The following is a 24,868-nucleotide window of genomic DNA, read 5'->3' as shown; positions in this document are numbered from 1 at the left end:
CAGAGTAGTCTGCCTCTGAATGAGCCGGCATTGTTTGTTGGATAGACAATAGTACAAGAAGCAGAAGGTTATGTCAGTTAGAGGGCACACAATAATTATTTTTTTATATGAAAACTTAACGTTTATTAGATATACATTAAAATATGGGACAATGGCCTCTAAAATAGAGGTTCAAAATTAGAAAGTAGTGAAAAAAGTGTACATTGAAAACATGTATTAAAATAAAATAAAAAATATCCCCGCTGTGTGTCCTTAATATTAATTCATCATTAAATGTATTTTAAATATTTGTGCTGAGCTCCGAGTCGTAGAGATAATGAGAGGGTAAAGATTCCGTTATACTCAGATATAGTTGATAATATAGAGTTTAGTAAATGAGACCTAAAGCAACTAATCTCAAATACTCTATGTAGATTAAACTATTTATGCATAAGCATATTGACTCATCCAACCAATATGTTTCTATCCTATTAGACATTGTCCATTTACTCTCTCACAGGTAGGACAATTGTATATGAATTCTATATGGATATTCAGGTCTTTTTACAAGAGATTCACACTATGGGGGTCATTCAGACCCACTCGCGAGCGGCTGTCCGCTCGCAAGTGGGTCGATGGTCCCCACTGCGCATGCGCACGACGGAGGGAGCTCCGTCGTGCGCATGCGCGAAACCCGACGAGCGAAGGACTTTCCATCGCTCCGGGTCTTGCACCAAAGGGGGCATGCTGTCGATGTTGATTGACAGCACGCCCCCTTTGGTGGGCGTGCCGGGGGCGTGCCTGCCAGACGGAGGCATTCCCATGGGAATGCCTACCGTCTGAAGCCGGCCCCACTGACATCACTAGTGATGTCAGTGGGAGTGATTTTGGCTCTGATAGAGCCAAAATCATTCCTGGCCTTGCGGTTGAAAAACCCAACCGCAGGCTTTTGCTCGCAAGTCCGATGGTCGCGATGGTCAAGACCATCGCGACCATCATTTTGCACGCTCGTATATGCTGTGGGTGGTGACCCACAGCTATACGAGCATCCAGGAGGACGCTCCATATTAATGGAGGTGGGCCCTGATTCAGAGCGAGCGCTCTGGTCAGAGCGTCCGGCTCTGAATCAGGGCCTATATTGGCTTACAGAATCCATATATGGAATACCTTATATACAAATTGAAGGTGCATGTACAATGTTTGTTAACAATTTAGAGGGACTATCCCACAGTATCATGCTTCATGTTGTGTCCAATAATGTTCTTACACCCTCATATATGTACACAGTACCTTCCAATTACTCAGTGGTTATATTTAGCAGAATTTTACTGCATACTTATAAAATAAGATATGTGTGCGGATCACATTTGCCAATATAGTGTCAGTTGCTATGTGCAATATTGATATAACTTAGGATATCCACTCGTTTAGTTGATAATATTTTTTATCTTTTATCACACTAACAATCACTAAATTCTAATAAGTTTGCTGAACTCCTTCTCTTAATATGTTATTTATTAGCCTAACATTTTTGGCTCTCCCCAACTCCCTTATTTGTATTATGACCCTTATTAATATGTGGGTCTAATACATACTGCTATCACAATCTGACTTATAAGGCTTATCAGCAAAACATGTGTCGGCACGCCCAAGCTGTGTGCACCTAAGCAAGTCATGTCTGTGATGTTGTAATCCTAATTTGGTAAAAATAATTCCACACAAGAGGTGGATTTGTTGGTCCTATGCCCAGGCTTTCTTCCTTTAATAGCCAAGAGCTGCTTTCACTAGTGCCTAACATACACAAACAACATCCTCATCCTCAACATCCTCATTAGCACCGGCATCAGCTGCACAAATATCCCCCTCATCCTCTTGCTCTTCCTCAGTTGCATCCTCAATTTCTATGTCATCAGCTCTAATTGTGATCATTGTTCATGATCACATTTACAGAGGGTGCAGAAATGGTGGAATGTGGCTTCCCTGCAAGTACTGTATCAGAAAGGTCAGGCTCACACATAGCACTCGTGGATACACTTAGACTCGCTTTAGGGATTTGTGACATTTTTCTTTCTGAAGGCACAGTTTGTTCTACTGCCTTTGTGGTTTTCATCATGAGAGGCAAAAGAAGATTAATCACTGAAACATGCAGAACCACCACTCATAAATAATGGACAAGGCTTGAGTCTTTCCTTTCCACTGCATGTGGTGAATGGCACGTGGACAATTTTTTGTTTTCTGCACCAAAATGTACCGTCATTAGCGGTGTTTTTTCTTTACCACTGTATATTTTTTTTATTTTAGATTACCTGACTTAGACCCTCTGTGCCAGTGGTTCCCAAACTGTGTGCAGTTGCACCCTGGGGTGCCTCAGAGCACTTGCAGAGGTGCCTCGTTGGTGGTCCAGTGCCAAATAAAATAATTTTTAGTTAGTGTGATAGGCAATACCAGAGCTAATGACTGCCAATCAAAAATATGTAGACAAAAAGAAGCGTAGTCCTGTCAACAACTACATAACTGAACCTAAGGGTGACATATAAGCACAATTTACTTAATTTAAAAATTGCTGAATTTATCAAGAAGAAACTATTGACCCAGGGGTGCCATGGAAAAATGCTGATACTCTAGGGTGCCATGATTCAAAATAGTTTGGGAGACACTGCTTTATGCCCTTGAGCTTCGGCTTTGGTAAATGGTGTTGAAAGACTAGCATCATCATCATCATGACTGGTGGCAGCAGCTGCAGTGCTAGTATTTGTTTGCTGCTCCTGTTCTTCTCTCGACTGATCGTCATGATCCATATTGATGAATACACTCAAGTTGTACAATAATAATTACTATTTAATAGTATTATTTTACTTTTTTTTTTTCCAAAAATCACCACTCACTGTGTAGTCACAGTAGTTGTACATTATGGATACACAGTGGGGTATGACCTGCGGAGTCACAGTACCTGTACATTGTGGATACAAGGTGGAGTATGGCCTGCAGAGTGACAGTACCTGTACATTATGGATACACAGTGGGGTGCAACCTGTGGAGTGACAGTACCTGTACGTAATGTATACACAGTGCGGTATGGCCTGTGGAGTCACAGTACTTTCACATAATGGACACACAGTGGGGTATTGCCTGCAGAGTCAAAATACTTGTACGTTATAGTTCTGCACCTCACTAATGTCAATTTGGAATTTCTCAAGTAATGCAGTCATTCACACCCTGGCTATAATGGTTTGTTGTAAATACCTGTTTTAACCATTTACCTGGCATGGTCATATGGGATGTGACTGCAGCCAGCTAGGCTTTTGCTGACATTGTTACAACTATGGCCCTGATTCAGAGCCAGACGCTCTGACCAGAGTGCTCGCTCTGAATCAGGGCCCTCCTCCATTAAAATGGAGAGTCCTCCTGGACGCTCGTATAGCTGTGGGTCACCACCCACAGCATATACAAGTGTCCAAGAAGATGGTCGCGATGGTCTTGACCATCGCGACCATCGGACTTGCGAGGGAAACCCTGCAGTCGGGTTTCCCAGCCGCAAGGCCAGTAGTGATTTTGGCTCTATCAGAGCCAAAATCACTCCCACTGACATCACTAGTGATGTCAGTGGGGCCGGCTTCAGACGGTAGGCATTCCCATGGGAACGCCGCCGTCTGGCAGGCACGCCCCCGGCACACCCACCAAATGGGGCGTGCTGTCAATCAACATCAACATCGACAGCACGCCCCCTTTGGTGCGAGACCCGGAGCGATGGAAAGTCCTTTGCTCGCCGGGTCTCGCGCATGCGCAGTGGGGACCATCGACCCTGCCGCTGCCGCTCGCGAGTGGGTCTGAATGACCCCCTATGTCAGCTTCTTAGTCCACTAGCATTTTCAAAGGAGTTTAATTCTGCATCAGTGACAGGATCTACCATAACCTAGAAAGTAAGAATGACTCTTCAATAATAAAGTAGTTGGAAAAATTCACAGAAATAATATTAGAGCTTTTAAGTTTGTGGGGAGATTCTGCAAGCTTGTAATATGCTGAGTCCATGAAAAATCCCTTGGTTGAAATAAAATATCCAATACATGTCATAGTTGATTTTTCAAAGTAACATTTTCTCAGAATTTTATCAATACCAAATGTATTTGATCAGGATGTTGAGACACTAAAATCAAGTATATGAGAATGTCATCAAGGAACACAAATAAATTGCCCAAGATATCTCATAAAAAATCATTAACCGAAGTCTGAAAAACATCAGAGGCATTACACAGCCCTGCAGTCATGACACAATGGGGGTCATTCAGACCCGGTCGTTAGCGCCGATGCACTCGGACCGGGTCGATGGCCCCCCACAGAGCATGCGCACGATGGCGCCGGTGCCGCCGTGCGCATGCATGAGACCCGCTACGACTGACAGCACCGGTCATAGCGGGTCTCGATCCAAAGGGGGCGAGCTGTCGATGTTGATTGACAGCTCGCCCTGTTTGGAAGGAGGGCCGGGGGGGTGGCAGCCCAAATGGAGACATTCCCATAGGAATGCCTATCATTTGGGGGAGGCCCCACTGACATCACTAGTGATGTTAGTGGAGAGCTTCTGGCTCAGACAGAGCCAGAAGCTCTCCGGGGCTTACGACAAGGGAGACCCTACCCTAGGGTCTCGTCGTAAGCCCCGATGGTCGCGATGGTCTCTGACCATCGCGACCATCACTGGAGCGGTCGTTAGAGCTGTGGGTGTTAACCCACAGCCTAACGACCGCAACAGAGGTGGGCCTCTGAATGAGGCCCAATATGCCTTATGCTCAGAATATGCTTTAAAAGCTATTTTCTACTCATAACCTTTATTAATGCATATTAAGTTACATGTTCCATGCGGGATGTAGTCAGGATACCCTGACACTTACATCCCGACATGGGAGTAAAGATAGGCATCGAAATCCCGATACCTATTATTAGCCCCAATACGGAATCCCGACACCCGGCATACTGAACAAAGGTATGTTGGGTGTCTTAGTATCTAGGTTTATGGACCCCCTGGGGGACTTAGGGCTAGTAACCCCATGGAAGGATTAGGGTAGGGGAAGGGGGGGTTAGACCTAAGCACCACTAGGGGGCTTAGGGTTAGCCCCCCCAGGAGAGTTAGGTTTAGGGTGCGGGGAGGGGGGGTTAGGTTTAGGCACTAATGGGGGAGGTTAGGGTTAGGCACTGGGGGGAGGTTAGGTTTAGGCACCCCTAAGGGAGGGTTAGGGTTAGGAGAGGGGAGGGTTAGGGTACTTACCTTCAACTGTAGGGATTTCGGCCTCCCTTGCTGCCACTATCGGTATTTGATCCGGTGGCTAAAAAGCCGCCGGCATTACATTGCAGTTCCATTCCATGTGAATCAACCATAGAAAAAATTGTTGCTCCTTTTAATGAATAAAAAAGTTTTCATAATAATAGTAATGAATCATTTTATTCTTCATAGTGAATTGATTCAGACTCCTGAAATTGATTCTTGGACATACTGTAAGTGTCCTCCATTCCTAGGCCACAAAGAAGAACCCCCACACCAAATTGTGATTTGGAAGGTCTTATAAATCATTTCTTTAAATTCTGTGAAGTATATTTTTCCATGGCTTTGACCTCATGAATGGAAAGGGAAAATATGCTGGACTTGGGGCCTGATTCAGCATGGATCACAATTGCAACAGTGTACACAGATTGATTGCTGGTGCATACTGCAAATGCAGATGCAGCACATTGCACATGCGTGAGTTAGCATTGCGATCTCTTTGCAATCACTCAAGCAGATTGAAAGTCATCGAGGAGTGAGTGACAGGCTGTGAGCGTTTGGGGTGGTGATGGGGGTGTGGAAAGTGAAACGCAGGAGTGACTGTCCATTTGAACTCTGTTGCATGGGCGTAGATAAATTATCCACTGAGACAGCATACGCAGCTTGAGTTCTCACCGCGTGCAACAAGACTTGTAGTTTCTGTGGCAGGTGAGACCTGCTATAAATGTGCGTTGGGTACCGATGTTCCCGATGTATACACAGGACTGCATGTAATTACGAATGTGAGATAGCGGTAGTGGGCTTCTCTATGCTAGCCGTGTGACAGCTTTGTGATTACATTCATTAGCATATTTTCACAGAAGATCTCAGTGTGAATTTGCAGCTGCGTTCGCAATAGCGATCCATAGTGAATCAGGCCCTTAGTACACTGAACAAGATCTGTAGCATGGAAAAAAGGAGGGGCTGGCCTGCACATCCTTATATTAAACATGATAATAGGTGCTACCATGCTGAGACCTGTAGTTCTACAGCAAAAAAGAAGGGGGGAGGAGCAGGTGCACACTATAAGCACTAAGAAATCTAATGATCAAAGAATCTATAGTAAACTGCAATAATTAACATGGTTTTAAATGTAAGGCACTCCACCTACCTGCCCCAGGTGATTTTAATTGGTATGGGTCCTTGCATTGCAGTAAATTAATTAATGTGTCAGTATTAGAAATGATAGGGACCCACCTATATAAGGTTCGGCGTGACGTGGCAGGTGGGCAAACATCTTTGGCCAAACATGTACTAAGAAACCTTACATTTAAAACCATGTTAATTATTGCAGTTTACTATAGATTCTTTGATCACTAGGTTTCTTAGTGCTTATAGTGTGCACCTCCTCCTCCCCCCTTCTTTATTGCTGAAGATCTGTAGCATCACATGCTCTCTGATATCCAAGTAATCCTGGTAATGGAGTGAAACAAATTTATTGAATGTGACCACCAGCTTTAAAGTTTGGGACCAGCCAATGATAAGATTGTATTTCTCAAGCTACAGGTATCTGATGGTCAAAGTATACATGGGACAATAAATAAATAAAAAAGTAAGAAACAATGCCAAGTATCAGCGGCTTCCTCAGTAATATCCCTTTTCCACCTAAATTCTGGGTCTGACCCGGAGTTGATCTCATTCAGACCGGCTCGTGAGTGCAGGACGCTCACAAGCTGGTCGATGGTACCCAAATGTACATGCGCATGACAGATGCTGCTCCGTCGTGCGCATGCGCGAGACCCGGCGAGCGACGGGGAAGCCGTCGCTCGGAGTCTCGCACCAAAGGGGGCATGCTGTCGATGGTGAGTGACAGCACGCCCCTTTTGGTGGGCATGCCGGGGCATGGCTGCCCAGACGGAGGCGTTCCCATGGGAACGCCTACCGTCTGGGTCCGGCCCCACTGACATCACTAGTGATGTCAGTGGGAGTGATTTTGGCTCTGATAGAGCCAAAATCACTCCAGGGCTTGCGGCAGCGAGACCCTACCGCAGGGTCTCATCGCAAGCCCGATGGTCGCGATGGTCTTGACCATCGCGACCATCATCATGGACGCTCGCATAAGCTGTGGGTGGTAACCCACAGCTCTGCGAGCATCCAGGAGGACGCACCAAAAAAAAAAACGCCCTGATTCAGAGTGGGCACTCGTTCAGAGCGTCCGGCTCTGAATCAGGCCCAGAGTTCCTATCCGGATCAGACCCGGAATTTACATAGACCTGGCTTTTCCAGAGTGAAAGTGGTCGCTTGGCTATGTCATTTCCAAGCGCCACTGAAGCCGGACCAATTGGCCGGCTAGCAGCGCACTCCAGGTCATCATGACCTGGAGTGTGCTGTTCTCACAGCAGGGTTTCACGGGCTGCGCCAGTGTTAGCCCTGCTAGTTACCTGGGTTGGATTGCCAGGTCACTCAACCCGGCGATCCAACCCTCTCCCCTTTTACACCAGGGAGCTGCCAGGGTTAACCCTTCAATAACCCGGGTTTTAGCTCCAGTGTAAAAGGGGTATGAGCATATCAGTTGTGTTCTCTGATCAGCCTTTTTATTAAGGCTGTCTTAATCAGCACATGCACTCTGCTGTTCAGGCCTTTTTCTCATTCAGTATGTGTGTATATATATATATAATATAATAGTACTTTGTTTAGACCGGCACTCCTGAAATCATTTCTTTAAATACCTGGGTGCCCTCCCCGGGAAACATGTAATCTCCAAATCCAGCTCAACACAGTGGGCGGCACTCCTCAGCTTTCTTATTCAAACATCACCAAATGTGGTTTAGTTACCAATGTTTCAAATGTTTAATACATTTTTCGTCAAGGACAGGGGAAGATTGGGGCACCGGGACAGCGGGCCATTTCCCGCTGGGCCGGTCCCCTCTGCCCTCTGCTGGGCTGCTTGACACCCTGCCCGGCAGCTCTAATGGCTGCTACCACAATAGGAGCGGCCCTGACCAGCTCACCTGTAAAATGTAACCAAAAATGGCCGTGGGAGGGCTGCTGCGCATGCCCAGCTGCAGCAGCTACTCCCATCGGCAATTGCGGAGCTCGTGAGTGACAGGCTTCTCACGGCTCCGCCTCCTGCACCCCGGTGGCTCTTATGGCCACTACTGCAATAGGAGCGGCCCTGACCAGCTCACCTGTAAATGTAACATAAAATGGCCGTGGGAGGGCTGCTGCGCATTCCCAGCAGCAGCAGCTACTCCCATCGGCCATTGTGGACCTCGTGGGTGACAGGCTTCTCATGGCTCTGCCTCCTGCAAGCATGAGCACAGGAGCCGGCCTGGGACTCAGTATCTTGCCGGGCAGCTGCAGTGCAGTCTGCAGAAATGTGGAGTGGCCGTGGCTGGCTGGCTTTAGGAGCGTCACAACTTGCAAGTTAGTTGTGTACAGTATGTCTATGTACTTGTTAAATAATTATCTTAATAGAATATTGCAGGAGTCGGAGGAGGATCTAGGGGGTGGGTTGCTGGGGGGGTCCCATATTGTGAGCAAAAATGGTCAGTGTGCGAACATGACATCAAAAAGATCCACATGTGACATAGGACTTCATATATACTGTATATCTATATATATATATATATATATATATATATATATCATTTATTTGACACAGGACTCATATATATGTGCCCTCCACAGTAAGTCCACTGAGAGACCTGCTGAATTATACCAGACCACCGGCGGCACTCCAGACTGGAGAAAATCATTGTCATATAGCTTATGGATGCAAAGTTTCAGCACCTTTATTAGTGCTTTTGACAAAAGCACTAATAAAGGTGCTGAAACGTTGCATCCATAAGCCAGGGCCATAGCTAGGGTAGTGCGGCCGGTGCCATCGCACAGGGCACCACAGGTCAGGGGGCACTGTTTGGGCCTGTCAAATTTCTGTTTATTATCATTCTTGCTTGTAGCTTCCTCTTATTTCATCCCCAGCATCTCCTGGCCTCTCCTATCTCTTCCCTGGCCCTTCCTATGAGGCCATTCCCCTTTTTTGGATGCATTATGTCCCTTTGAAAAATGAGGGGGGCGCCAATGCTCTTTCTGCCACAGGGCACCAAAAAGTCTAGTTATGGCTCTGCCATAAGCTATATGATTTTTTCCAGTCTGGAGTGCCGCCGGTGGTCTGGACAAAAGTCCAGGAATGATGATGTTCGTCCATGTAAGATGACGTTTTGCCTCTTTCTGAGTTCCGTTTTTTTGGAGGGAAAAATCCGAACTCAACGTGCAAACTCGAACCTATCCGAGCCTGCACATCCGTAATATATATATATATATATATATATATATATATATATATATATTCTTAAAGATTATAAGCATTAACCTTAGAATAATGTATCTCATGATGACCTAATAGCAGCGGCCTCATCAATATTCCAGGACACTCTTATGCTGGCCATACATTAGCGCGATGCGATTGAACTTACGATTTCCCTTGAACTCCCCTCCTGCTCCCTGGCAGTCCCAACTGCATGATCAGGTGCTTTTTTCACACACGATCTACATACGATTCTGAAAGATAATATGGGCTGCACATCTGATCATACGATACGATAGAACAGCGGCGGGGCACGCATTGGATTGTATCCTACCTAAATACTACACGATTTCCACAAGATTCATCGTACATTGCATCTAAAATCTGGCAATCGGCCCGAAATCACACTAGTGTATCACCAGCATAAAACAACAAATATACTATCAATTGTTAATTAAAAAGATACATTATGCTAAGGTTGATGTTTAGAATAACAGCTATGGAATACATGGGGTCCTGCGTTTATAATTTATATATTTGCAATATTTTTATATATCTACAATTTTTGTAGGATTTACACTATTTGTTTTAAGGTGCATAGGGTGGGATGTACTAACATCACATTCGCAATGCGGTACATCTTGCCTGTCTTTGGGTACATACTGCGGTTTATTACTCTCCCGATAAGAGCTGTCCTTTGTGATGGCTCCGGAGAGAGTGTCTTCTGGGTTTAAGTCCCTCTGGCATCCTTCTGCGCATGCACAGAAGGCTGAGGGGGTGATGGAAGGGAACTGATTGGATCCCTCAGGAGAGGCATTCTGGAAAAAAAAAGGATATGCTTCTATTGGGTAATGTCTCCTCAAGATAGCGTTACCTATCGTGACAAAATTTAGTACATATGGGGTATGTAGTAAAGCCCCCGAAAACTGCCTTTTTGAGGGTTTTATCACATTTTCCCCTTTAGTACATCCCGTCAATACTCACTTGTCCACTTGTGTTACAAAGGGTCAGCTGACGTGGTGGAGCGGGGTAATAATGTGGGAACAGAGTGTGCGGACCAGGTGGAACGCAAGCGGATGGTTTCCCTGGTTACTGCCACGGTTCTTACCGGAAGTCCGCACAATGGAGGTTCTCCAGGAAGCTGGATACCGAAGCAGTGGCGTGGACATCGCATGCTTTCTGCAGGTTGGGTACATATGTGGGTGAGTGTTATGTTATTTTGTTTTTATCCCTTGTATGGTCCTGAAGACGGAGAAACGTGGATATTCTATAATACAATATATGTTTGCATACAACATGGTTCTTAGTGCCGTATTGTTAATCGGGCACAGGAATAAATTGTGACTTTGAGCATGTGTGGCGGCAGTTTTGTAGATTCTTTATATAGATATATCTATTGATATATAAATATAACATCCCATTCGACACCAATTATATATATAGATTTATAAATACACATCCCTCTATCCCATTTATGTGATTAATTCTACATTTATATATGCTTATAGAAAATATGCATATCATACATGTCCATCTATACCTGTATACATTTATTGCCTTGCATTTAATATTGAAGGTGTACTGTAGGTGCATTTCCTATACACAGTCCATAAGTTAGGACATGGAGGATTTGTCTCCTATGCAGACACATGGAGCCGCTACTCATCCCAGACAATGAGCTTACAGTCCCGCATCACTTGGGCCATGTTGCTTTGTCACCCAATCACTGAAGTTGAGAGGAAACACTTTACCACTTTTTCACCCCCTTAAAGAGTCAAATTTCGAAAAATTCCAGCTTAGTGGGCACCTACGTCATGGAAGGAATATACTCCCCGATTTTCATGTTTCTATGTCCAGGGGTATGGGCTGGGTGTTCATGAGTCAGTCAGTCAGGACATTTTATATATTTACCATATATGATATAGTGTGGTGCAGCATGTTTGGTGTGATGGTCACCATAAAGTCACACCAGCTGCTAACCACTAACATGTAAATGCCAGCCAGAATCTTTCCTAATTTATGTATTTATGTATTTTTTGGTAATTGCTATTTTCTTTTGCACCTCTGAACATTTTTAGAATTGCTGTGATCAGCAGATAGAAGTGGCGTGACATTAAGTAAATATATATGGTCCTTTTGTAGTTATTTTATATAGCAAGTACCAGTACGGCATAGTAGTATACGGCATTGTGGGTCTGATTCTGAGTCAGACGCAGTGACAATGTTAGATGCAGTGTAGAAATGTACAAATTATGTGGATGTTCAGTTACGTGCGGTGTGGTAAGTGGCTGGGTAAGCATTGATTAAGACCCACCCCCCTCAACAGACTCTGCCCCCTAAACAGACCCCGTCCCGTAATAGACTCCACCTTCGCAACAGACCCCACCCCTATTAGGGCTGCTTCCAGAAATTTCCCAGGCTGGTTTTCCATCCCAATCCGCCCCTGGTCAGGGACATACATATACACACATCTTACCTCCTTAAATAGCAACTTACCCAGTGTGCAGACTGCCTCGGAGTCACCGTCCGCCTCCGTGTACTGACGTCATCATGTGCGATGCCTCACGGAGGTCAGCTGGTTCCCCGGGCATTACCAAAACACGTGACATCTATCACCATGGAAACCAAGAAATACAAACAAAAATACAATTAAAATCGCGGTGGAATACATTCATAAAGTCTTATGTATACAACCCTCAGCACATATATTATACCAATGATGAACTTAGCCTTTTGTAACTACATATGTCATCTGTTTCTATCCTTATGGGTGACAACCCATTATTTCATCACTTCAGAAAATTATTATAGAAATTATTATAGAAACAATATACAATATACATCAATACTGCAAATATTATAAGCAGCACTGGAACAAATATATAGAAAAAATATATACACATATGTCTAATGTCATTCCTCTAATTGCAAATTTACATTGTTGCATTTTAACCATATTACACCTGCAAAATAGAAAACTCACAGTGCAGCTTAGCTTATACCTTACGCATTACTTAAACAAAAAGCAAAAAACAATGACCCAGAGATACCTACGTACAAGCCCATAGCCCAACGGGCTACCACTACATGTATTATATCTAAATAAAACAAGACAAACCCAAGTTTTCATTTAGACCCAGAGGGCAACAGTATTACATTTAAAAATCCAAATTGCTTCTCTCTGCAGAAGCATTGTGTTCCGATCACCGCTCCTGCTAAGACAGATGATGTCCACTTAAAAGTTCTTTAATATAACTTCACCTTTCTTATAGTGTGTGAAAGTGAATTTAAAGGGTTCCCTTTTTTGTATCCAGTTTTTTTTTTCAATGGAAAAAAAAGGATCTTATGTATTATTTATTTATGTTACTGATCTATTTTTAATTTAAGCAAGAAAAATTACATATCAACACTCTATTACTCTTTAGTATACACTTCTGTAGCTCAATGAGGAAGAAGAGATCGTACACATATATATATTGTACATACACACATAAATATATAATATATATATATATATATATATATATATATTATAGTTTGCTTTAACTTGAAGATACAGGTTGGTGAAGATAAAATAAACAGATTAAGGGCCTGATTCAGAGCCGCTCATAAGCGCCCGCTCATTTGTTCCGAACAATGTTTGGCCAACTGTGCATGCATACGGATCATTATACGCATGCTCGAACCAGTCAGTGCGGCCGAAAATCGTTTGTTCGCTAAATAGCGAATGCCTGCTATTTTGAGTGACAGGAGGAGGCGTATGTGGGTGGTAACGGGGGAAGGTGCTTGAAAACGGGGAGTGGAGATCTGAACGCAGGCGTGCTTAAAGATCAAAACGGGCGTTTTAAGGGTGTGCATAATTAAAACAGCAGCGTTATCGACCATGTCACTTAGTTATTTTATAGTCAGAACTGCTCGCAAGATTGCGGTAGGAAAAACCAGCCACAAGAATAGCGAGCAGTTCATACGCTGGTCGATGTACTCGATTAATCTAATAAATAGCGGACATGACGTAGGATGCGAGCGGCCAGGGGGCGTAGTTATCCAAAAAACGACCGCAAGTTTTGTTCGCTCGTTCAGACCTAGAGACGTGAACAGACCGCAAAGAGCGAACGGTTCAGTTGAATAGCCACCCCTTTTCCCGAACAACCGCAAATAGCGTCCTGCTCTGAATGAGGTCCTAAGCCCACACTGTACAAAAGGGCTGTCATACAAGAATCCACTTTTTTAGATTGCTACTAGTGTAACAATTAGTAGAAGAATTTAAATTTCTGTGAAACATTTACAATTTGAACCTGTTGCTAGTTACTATGTGTATTTTCAAAGAGATTACAGCTGTGATTGTTACTCACAGATAATATAATAGCATGCCAATGGTTCTGTAATAAGGATCTTGTGGTTATAAATATCAAGAGGTTATTATCTTTTGAAGGTATAATATAAAACAGCAAACATTCTTTGAGTATTTTTCCTGATCTGTTTTTATTAATGGTAAATTTATGCTTTTTCAAATTACTTTGGCTCAGTAATAATTGCTAAAAAGCTGGTAATATCCTTTCATTAAGGAAAGATATTAATAAATGCTTTTTTTCTTATATATAAAAATGGTGTTTAAGCGCTTTCCTTCTCCAAGTAACTTTCTTTTTGATGTTTAAAGGCATGTTTAAAGTTATAACACCCACATGGGTAAGACACAGTAAGTAACATTATACCCATGTTGGGATTCTGGAATCGGCAGATGACTCTAATACACGTGGAGTTTCACTGGCTGGGAGAGACAGAGATCATAATTCATATGCGTGCTAACTAGTCCCCCTTTTCAGGCTGGGCAATGACCTGAAAAGCAGCAATTCCTGGAAGTTGGTAGACGACTATATGACCAAGGCGTGGGGGGACCTTAAACCTTTGGGCTCCATAGAAATACAACCCCCTACACCCATTTGCAGGAGCATGCTAGGGCTACAGTATTAGGATAAACTACAGTGTAGGTATTACTGAAACAAACCCATGAAAATATGTCTTCTTATATCTACAATACTGTGTGTAACTTCCTCTCATAAATAATATACTGTATACCAGGTTTATAAATACCTATTAATAAAAGTTCAGAAAAATTCATATATGTTTCTTAACTAAAATCTCACTTGTTCACTGTATACCAAAATTGATGATCTTAAATTTGTGAAGATGGACCTTATGCCTGCTATTACAGGATCTTATTTGTTCAAAAAGTTATTGTAATATGTATTAGAAGGCTTGTACGGAAAAGTAAATATATATATATATATATATATATATACATATATATATATTAGTGTAGAGATGCGCACGGACCCCTGTGTTTTAGTTTTGGTTTTAGATCTGGATTTGTCTGTGTGTTTTGGTTTTGCAAAACCACTCCTCATGTGTTTTGGCTTTGATTTTTTTTTTTTTAAAAAAAAGCTAAAATCTGGTCATTTGGAACTGTTTACATGCAATCCAGAACCCGCGTTCGGTTTTTAAAAGTGAGTTCCAAGCAGACCGTGAAACCGAGCCGGGACTTAGTTCGACTGGGAACCCCAAAATTATTTCAAACTCTGACTTAGTTCGACTCGGAACCCATAAATTCAGTTGTTGTCTGTTCCCTAGGAACCAGACCCACACATCTCTAATATGGGATGCAATCGGGAAGCTGGCTGACATTATACCACCAGCCAGCTTCCCGACTGTCATATCCCAGTGAGGGTGAAATGCCCGGCATCTAGATGTAGATTTCCCTTATGCCGGGAGACCTATGCCTGGCATCCTGATCAAAGGGATGCCGGGCACCGCGAGCGGACAGCCGCGGGGGGGGGTTAGGTTTAGAGCTCCTGGGAGGACTTAAGGGTAAGCACCCCCCCAGGAGGTTAGTGTTAGGCCAGGGGGAGGTAAGGTTAGGGTTAGGCACCCCCGGGAGGAGGTTAGGGTTAGGCACCCTCCCGGGGGACTTAGGTTTAGGCAGCGGGGACGGGGGGTTAGGTTTAGGCACTTAGAGGGGGATTAGGGTTAGGCACTTGGGGGGAGGTTAGGGTTAGGCACCCCTAAGGGAGGGTTAGGGTTAGGGGGGTAGGTTAGGTTAGTTAATACTTACCTAGGGATGATCAGGATTTCTAGTGCTGTCGGGCTGCCGCTGCCAGGATCTGTTCCAGTGTCGGGCTGCCGCTGCCGGGAGCCATGCGGCCAGCGGTATTTCATACCGATTCCCTCTAATATATTGTATAGTTAAATCACAGTAAAAAAAAACATTGCTTGCTACAGTCCTGCCCTTCCTACCAAACACCCCCTCCTGCCACCATAAGTGTTAGTATACCTAGGAGTGCATAAGAAGGAACAACAATAATCCAATAACCCATATATCAATGAAGTTCAAATAAAAGTCATGATATCATATACATATCTAGTTGGTCCTTGATGTCATGATTCAGTATAGGATTCCTTTATAAATTTCCTTCAGTCCTAGTATATGGAACTATAATAAAATTGTGTGTGTTCCCAATGATGACTGTCAATATTGAAAGTTCTGCAATAATGAATTCAAATGAAAGATGGTACTTTTCTCTGCTGTGCAACATATATAAAACAGAAAAAATATATATTGTAAGATCCTCAATCCCAATAGAAAAAAGTTGACCGAAATAAAAAAAAAATAATAGCAATAAAATTGAACAGACTGTATGAGGCAGAACGCCCCAAACTTAACTGAATGTCTCCATTTCAATTTCTTCAGAGCATAAAGAACATCTGATTCTGGATTACATCTGAATGGTGTTGAACGAAGAATATACAGTATATGTGAAGAAATATATATGTAAAGAAAAATTATATAGTGCATTACCTCATTATAATGTAACCCCACCTTTAACCGCTAAAGGGATTCTATCCACCTACATTCCTGAGGTTACTAATTTATACAGTGCCTCCACCCAAGCTACTATAATATATGTATATAGACGTGTTTTGGGCTTGCTTGGGTAAACCCAATTGACTATTGTGTTATGATCTGTCTCCAAATTATGTAGTGCAGTGGTTAACCTTGTATGTACACATCATTCCTAGAAAAGTATACACAGTTACCAACACATACCTCTATGTATTATTTATTTTATTATTAGGTGCTCTTCAGGGCTGGTAAGCCAACATCCACTGCAGATAAGTAAACACTCAACAACTTTTTATTCCTAAAACAAAACCCATAAATATGGGATAGTCTACATTTTTCTTTAAAGTTTATACCTTACATTACAGTATTTACTTACATTACTGTTTATTGCATCTTTACATTAACATACAAATATGTGAACATTCATTATGGAATACCCCACAAAATAATAATATACAAGTGAGTACACGGGCCCGTGTATACAAGAGTATCGACACCGGTAAAATCTCTGTACTGCAGTTAAATTAGTGCACGTTTGGTGTTCCTGGAGAATTTTTGGCTTACTCCACTCCCGACAGTACTGCATGTAATGCTCCTTAGTGAATCTGGCTCCCTTCTTCCAACGGTGGTAGGAGTGAGTGTCATTTCCGTTATAGTAGCTGTAATTCAATGCTGGAATAAAGACAGCTTTGTCTTTGTAATATACTTCTAAGATTAGTAGAACAAATTGTCTGAGGATAGTTAGATGTTAAAGTGTTAGGGGTAAATTTACTAAGATGGGAGTTCTATTCAAGAAGTGATGTTGCCCATAGCAACCAATCAGATTCCAGGTATTATCTTCTAAAAGGTGCAAGATAAATTAGAAGTAGAATCTGATTGGTTGCTATGTGCAACATCACTTCTTGAATAGAACTCCCATCTTAGTAAATTTACCCCTTAAGATAGTTGACAGTCTGATTGTTGCAGAATCCCTGCAAATATATTGGCAGCTAACTCACTTAACTGCTTCCTAATACAGCAATATACTTGAAAGCTCTATCTCCTCCCCCAACTGTTTCCTCTAAATGGAGAATTAGCAGAAAGCTATACTTTCTGGTGAAAACAGGGTATGTTATCCATAGTGTCGCTTCCTGCCCATTAATCTGGCCTAGCTGTCAGCTATAGAGATGTCTATAGAATAAATTTAGGTGTTATGTGTATGCTGTAGTGAGTCTATCTTTTCAAATATTGCTCACCACCTCGTGAAATCATGGCAACTCAACTGCTCCTGCAAGGCTACCTAACTGACTACTGAGGGGCGATTTGAAAATGTACGACACCTTGGTACATTTTCAAAGTCAGCCCGATGCATCGCATGCTGTTGTGAATGGTAAACAATGCATCTTACAAGATGCTTCATTTACTTATTTAACAGCATGACAGATCGCAGATCTTATGGTTTTTCCATAAGATCTACGATGCCGATGTACGACGGCGGGGACACGTATCGCCATCGTATAGCATGCCAAACCACACACGATGTGCACGATTGATCGTTGCGATCGATTTAAATTGTGCACATCGTGTAAAAAATCTTACCGTGTATGGGCCGCCTTAGTGTATCAGCTTAAACTCTCTTTCAGCGGTGCTGTGCTGCATTCTCCTCTGGTCACTAAGGCAACTAGCTGGCAGCAGTTCTAGTTAAGTTCTGCCTTCCTGTCAGACAGGGTGCCTCAGCTGCTTCCCCATCTCTGCCATGATGTCACCTGCAACTCCGGGTGCTCGCATCACTCTTTGCTGCTACTTAGGCATGGCAAATACTGATGCCTATGCCCACTTCACAGCTCTTGCTGTGACAGGCTCCCTCTTTGGCCCCACCTTCCTGCACCTGACTGCCTTTCCACAGCTCAGCTGCTGCTCAGGACACAGGGGATTGTGCATTGGAGGAAATGATCTGCAGTCTCATTGTCAGCTGCTGCTGACAGTTCTTTGATCATGGCCCTTTTTTTCCTGACAGGATCAAATCACTCCTAGGTGTATCACTCAACCCTTTCTTCTATAGTGTATGTGTATCCTTATACACTGGGACACATCTCCACCATAGAAGGGAGTACTAGGGGTTAAAGTGGGCCAGAACATGGCGGAATTGCGTTCCATCTGTTCTATTTGGATGCGAAATGAGTTCTGCCTCCTCCAGTCCACCTTACCTGGCCAGTTGCTCACCCAGCCCTGTGCCACAGGGAGGTGTTGGGCTTGAGAGGCGCCTCTGCTGCCTACTCCATTTGCCAGGTGCCTGCTGACATTTTGTTGTAGAGGGGGAGCTGGAGCTTGGAGTTCACTCCAGAGCTCCACCTTCTGGCTCCTGCAGTGATTAAATGGAGAGATGTCATGACATCTCTCCCATAGTTCTGTGGAGCAGTCGGATGGCAGTGGATGCAGGACCCAGGCATAAGGTTAGTATTGTGTGTTTCTTTTTGTGTAAGGAGCACTACTACTGTGGGCACTACTAATGGCATTACTACTGAGGGTACTACTAATTGGGGCATTACTACTAGGGGGACTAGTAATGAGGGCACTACTACTGGGGGCACTACTAATGGGGCATTGCATAGGGGACACTGCATAAAGGACACCACTTCTGGGGGCACTGCATAATAGGTACCACTACTGTGGGCTCTGCATAAAGAGCACTATCACTGGGGGCACTGCAGAAGGGGCACTACTGCTGTGGGCATTATGTGTAAAGGGCACTACCTTTGTGGCACTGCATAACAGGCACTACCACTAGTGGCACTTCATAAGGGGCACTCATAATGGGAGCACTGCATAAGTGGCACCACTATTGTGGGCACTGCAAAAGGGGACCACTACTGGGGACACTGAATAAGGGGCACCATTACCGGTGGCTTGGCATAAGGGGCACTACTGCTGTGGGCATTATATGTAAGCAGCACTACTGCTATGGGCATTGTATAAGGGTCACTACTACTGTGAGCATTATATGTATTAGGGGCATTACTACTGTTGTCATTGTGTATAAGGGGCACTAATGTGGGCATTGTGTAAAAGGGACACTACTGTGTGTCATAACATGAATAAGGGACACGACTATGTAGTGTAATGTGAATAATATTGTACTACTGAGTGCCATAATTTGAATTGGGGGTATTATTGTGTGATAATGCCCCTTTCTTTTGAGACCACGTTCCTTTTTGCCTACGGCATGAGCTGTCCCTTTATTGAAAAAAGGAAGGGTGCAAATTTATATTTTTATAGTCTGCAGGGGGCGCCGAGGACAGGGGTGGGGGATGAGTTCCACCACATCTCTTGGACCACTTTAAGCACTGGGGAGTTTCATATAAACTTATATGTAAATGCATGAAATATATAATTATATACATACATTACCTCATAATAAGAAAAATACATGAAATATACATAATTTTTTACCTCATGAATTGTAAATACATGAATTATACATATATTATACTTCACTCTATACCCATGTCATTGTGTGTATATATATATATATATATATATATATATATATATACTGTATTTAACCCTTTATCAGGGTTACAATAAAATTGGACATTTTTTGAATATATGCACAAAGAAATATTGAAATACATAGGTACAGCAATATCCTAAAATAACATCAAATGGGTACCCAACCAGATTATGGTAGATAAACCGCTTAGTATCAAAGTATCCAGATCCACATAACTGGAGCCAATGGTCTTTATATACTCAAGACAGAAAGTGATCTCACTCATAATCTGACCATACAATAATATAAAAGCATTATGTAACATAACATATTAAAATATATACAGACAAATCAATTATGCAGATAGAAAATCATGAAAAAAAATATACTATATACAATAAAGACCTCTTAAAAGATAGCACACGCCATTCTAAGAGAAGTAAACATATGATGTAAACTAGCAATCCCAATAATCACTATTCTTAAAAGTTAACATTTTACAAAACTTTCAATCTGGATCTAAATAAGAGAGAGAAACTGTACTAAAACATATCATTACGCTTGACTGTATGGCTTTATCAGCCTATAATAACGTACCCTACAGTTGCAGCAAAACGTTTGCTTGCCTAATTGATTAATAGGATGCTCAATTAAAAAGTAATAGAGATCAAAATATGTCCCCTTATAGTGTGTGGCCATTTTGTTGGATCCGACTGCGGACGAAGCTGGTGAAATAACAAAACTACACATAGTGGAGATGAAGAGTATCTCAAAATCCAAATTGTAAACCATCGGAGTATACATCACAGTGTCCCAGTGCGAACTCGCCATTGTGATCAGGACTGCAATCACGGAGACTACACAGACCCATAGCAGGGTGATTGACAGGAAGTGCCATTTGTGGGTGTTGAAGGGGGTGGGGGATGGTCAGCAAAACACAAGCGTGCCAATGTGTTCGAACGCTGTTGAGGGGCATGCAGAAATTATCCACAGCTTGCGATGAGTTTAAACATTTCTGAGTAAGGTCAGACCTTGTGCAGGTGTGCTTGAGGTTTAATTGTACGCGATGTTACCGATGGTTTCTCAGTCTTGCTAAACATTACTTACATGTGTAAGGTAAGGTGGCATCCTTATGTAGTGCTGCGACGGCAGAGCGATCACAATGGATTAGCATATCATCTAAGTCAGACTGCGTGTATATTCACTCCCACGATCGAAGTTGCGATGCATAGTGCATCAGGCCCTCTATCCCTATTATTTTGTTTCATATATTGAATGGAACTCTGATAAAGATTTTGAAAGTGGTTGGAATCATAATGTGTTTCCAACCCTTTCTTGATATTACAGCAATGAGCATTCATTATAGATCATGAAGTACAGTATATCCAACGGAAAAAAAAATCCCACAATTACATATCTGAAGATATATGATGTTACTGGCATCACATGTAATAAATTGATTTATCTTGTATGTTTTGTAACTGTAAATCCGGAAAATTAATACTGTAGGTGACGGTATATTTGGCACATACCACGTCGGTAGAAACTTTTAGTCAGAATCATACCAGGATGATTCCTTTCAGGAAGCACTTTTATTTCAAAATACTCTCTAAGGTTATCATCTTTAGGAGGAGATTTAATAAAGCTTGGAGATAGATAAAATTGGAGATAAATAGCACCAACCAATCAGCTCCTAACTCTCACTTTACAGGCTGTTTGAAAAATGACAGTTAGGAGCTGATTGGTTGGTGCTATTTATCTCCAATTTATCTCTCTCTAAGCTTTATTAAATCTCCCCCTTAGTGTCTTTAAGATCTTGTACCTGTAACTTATGGATTAAAGTAGATATCAATGAACTCAGAAATAGTGGATGTAACTGAGTTGGTTCAGGATACAATAGGCCTCCCTGGTGGGTGGATGGGGTCTTTATGACATGTTTGGTAGGCTGTATATGGTGGGGATAGTAAGTTTATCAATATATAAATATTGTGCCACTTTTTCATTTAAATGTCTTCTTCTTTTCTGCTAGCTTTTCATTATCTTTATATTTTTGTAAAGTCCTTCACATCTAGTTAATATTTTAGTGGTAGAACCTTATTTTAATGATAAATAAGTATTACCCTCCATTACCTTCCTATATACCTCTTCCTCATATCAATTGGTTTGATAACCAGTGAGTTATTTTGTTGTAAATGTCAGTGCCTGTTAAATTGATCTGCCCCTTATTAGTCTTTTTAGACAATACCTCAAAACTATTAGCAACGAGTCTGTTGAAGGTGCTAATGTTGTGTCCACATATTTAAGTAGGGCTAAAACAAGACTTTTTGTGTTTCTGAAATCTCCTTACCTTTTCCTCTGTAAGGTTACTATTTGCTATATTGCTGTATTACTCTATAGGTCATAGTGCTCTCTCCAGTTAAGGAGATTTTTTTTTAACAGATAGCTTACAGATATATTTCTGCAAGTCAACATAATTCAAACAAATTGATATTAAATATATTGAATATAGGGGCAAACTTTAAACCATTCAGACGGACTGGCAATGCTTTTCCTGTTAAGGCATGGAGCATTTTCATCATAATGTTAGAGATGATTGAACTATATGACATGGATTCTGTCAGAGATTAAGATTTTCTAAATGTACAGTATTTGATTTTTTGAGAGCTAATTCTCTATTTTAAGTCTGGAGCTTGCCCCCCTGGTGCCTCTTTTGGTCCAAGATATCCCGGAGTTATCCCTTCTGAAAAATTAACAATTGATGTTTCTGGCTATTGTAACAGGGATGAGTACCCTTCTAAGGATGTGGTATGCAAGATTGACATTCATCATGTCGACATGTGAATGACGACATGATTGAAATGTGAACATGTAGCATGTTGATGTGCTTAGCATGTCGACATTAACCATTTCAAAATTGATCATGTTAACACTGCTGATATGTCAACATGATAGAATGTCAACAATCCATCCCTGGTGGCCAGAAGTCACCTACCTGTTCTCATTGGCAGCTCTGTCTTCAACAGTGGCTTCTGGGTCCCAGTGGTCTTGTGTAGAGCAGTTCTGGTGCATTTCAGGGAGTATTTTCCCTCTACCCTTAACCCTAATCTCTACTTGTAACCCTACTTTCAATGACTAATCATAACTTCCACCTCAGCAGCCTAACCCTAACCATCCCATCCCTCAGCCTAACCTTATTGTTGACATTCTGTGAATGTTGGGAATTCACGTATCAACATTTCAGATGTCGACATTGTTAACATGTCATTATTCTGAGGATGTCAACATGTTGCCTGTCAACATCATAACGGTTGACATTGTGGTGTAAACAGTATGATTCTGCCAATAGTAAATATTGACCAATTGACTGTATTCCCTGTCTAATAAGGCAATGGGGCTATGTAAGTGACGTTCTTGATTATATCTATTTGTCCTCAGATATTTAGTTTCAGAGTAGTTATGACATTTTGTTAAATATTTCCCTGATGTCCTATCATTATGGTATCTTTTCTAATCATCCTAATTTTAGTAAGTATACCTCACTCTTTTTTTTTCTTCACACATATATTCTTCATTCAAAATTACTCGTAGGTAATCCTGTATGAGATGTTCTTTGTACTCTGAAGAAATTTAAATGGAGACATTCACTTAAGTTAGGGGCATTGCACTTGTTATGTTGATTTTTTGTTGATTTTTTAGGAATGTTTTTCTTTTGGCATTGAGGATATTACAATATATTTTTTTTATGTTTCGTATATTGCATAGGCAGAGAAAAGTACCATCTTTTATTCCCATTCATCTCTCCAGAACATTCAATATTGACAGTTCCAGTACCATTGGGAACACCTTTTTATTCTAGTTCCATATACTAGGACTGAAGGAAAATTATATAGGAATTTTATAATCCATGATGACATCAACAAATTTTATTTGAACTTCAAGGATATATGGTTTTTTGGATTATTGTTGTTTCTCCTTTTGTTTTTCAAGGTGTTTACAACTCATTGATTTTATCCTGTTTATGAATTTTTGGTGACTTTCATTATTTAACTTTCAACTGAGGCTGCATTTGTGTTTGGAGTGCTCTAAATAGGTGTCACACAAATACTTTGTATAAAAGTTAATATAATTCAATTGTGAAACATGAAAAAAGGATATGTTTTCAGTGTAAATCTCAGACAATATAAAATGAAAATACCTGGTACATCAAGTACGCCCTACAAAAATGAATACTGCTGGTCTTTAAGGTGTTAAAGCAAAGCACACGTTTGCTATAAATAAGTGTTATTTTCATAAAAAATGCTCTTATACACTAATTATTTCTATAATGAATTTCATGTTCCAATAAAAAGGCTCCTAATGATTCCTGAGGTAATTGTGATGTTCTGATTTGCTAAATTATGTTTTTTTCTTTTCCTCTCAGCATTGGTGACTCTCACTGGAATCAGCATCTACATTGCCTATTCAGCTGCAGCATTTAACTATGCACTGTACTCTGTAGGCAGTAAAATTCTATCTGAAATTGAGATACGATTTGGATGGTCATTGGCTTTGGCATGGATATCCTTTATCACGGAAGTGCTAACTGGAATGGCTTTTCTCTTGGCTGCCAGAGTTACTGGCCTCAAACAAACTCGAGATCAAGTTATATAAGTGATTTACATTTCCATACCTTCTGTCTACTAGATCTTGTTATACATATATGAAAGACATGAAGCAGAATCATACATAGCATCATCTGTTTCCTTTAATGATGAGATTCAAGATGAAGTGGAATACAAAATATGGTCTTTTCAGAGAACTTCAGCAAGAAAATTAAACTCTGCATTTGCGTGCCTCACACTAAGATTTACATACATACTTCATTCCTCTAAAGAACAGCTATAATCATTTACTCAGAGAAGAAACTCTTTGTATCCTACAATAGAGATTTATGGATGCACTTTGTTATCAGCAGTGTTAAAGCATTTATAAGTCATCAATATT

At 41.7% G+C, this 24,868-nt stretch overlaps 1 protein-coding gene across 1 annotated transcript in view; it reads left to right on the top strand.

Annotated features, from left to right (window-relative positions):
• Window positions 1-24,535, top strand: part of TMEM114 (transmembrane protein 114) — a 125,596-nt gene extending 101,061 nt beyond the window's left edge. The window contains exon 4 of the mRNA XM_088466906.1: window positions 24,306-24,535. Coding sequence (XP_088323032.1) covers window positions 24,306-24,535 — 230 coding nt within the window. The remainder of the gene's footprint in view (window positions 1-24,305) is intronic.
• The last annotated feature ends 333 nt before the right edge of the window (window positions 24,536-24,868 follow it).

This window comes from Taudactylus pleione, unplaced genomic scaffold (genome assembly GCF_031769625.1).
Source record: "Taudactylus pleione unplaced genomic scaffold, aTauple2 ptg000066l, whole genome shotgun sequence".
Classification (NCBI taxonomy): domain Eukaryota; kingdom Metazoa; phylum Chordata; class Amphibia; order Anura; family Myobatrachidae; genus Taudactylus; species Taudactylus pleione.
This window is presented reverse-complemented; position numbering and strand designations above follow the sequence as displayed.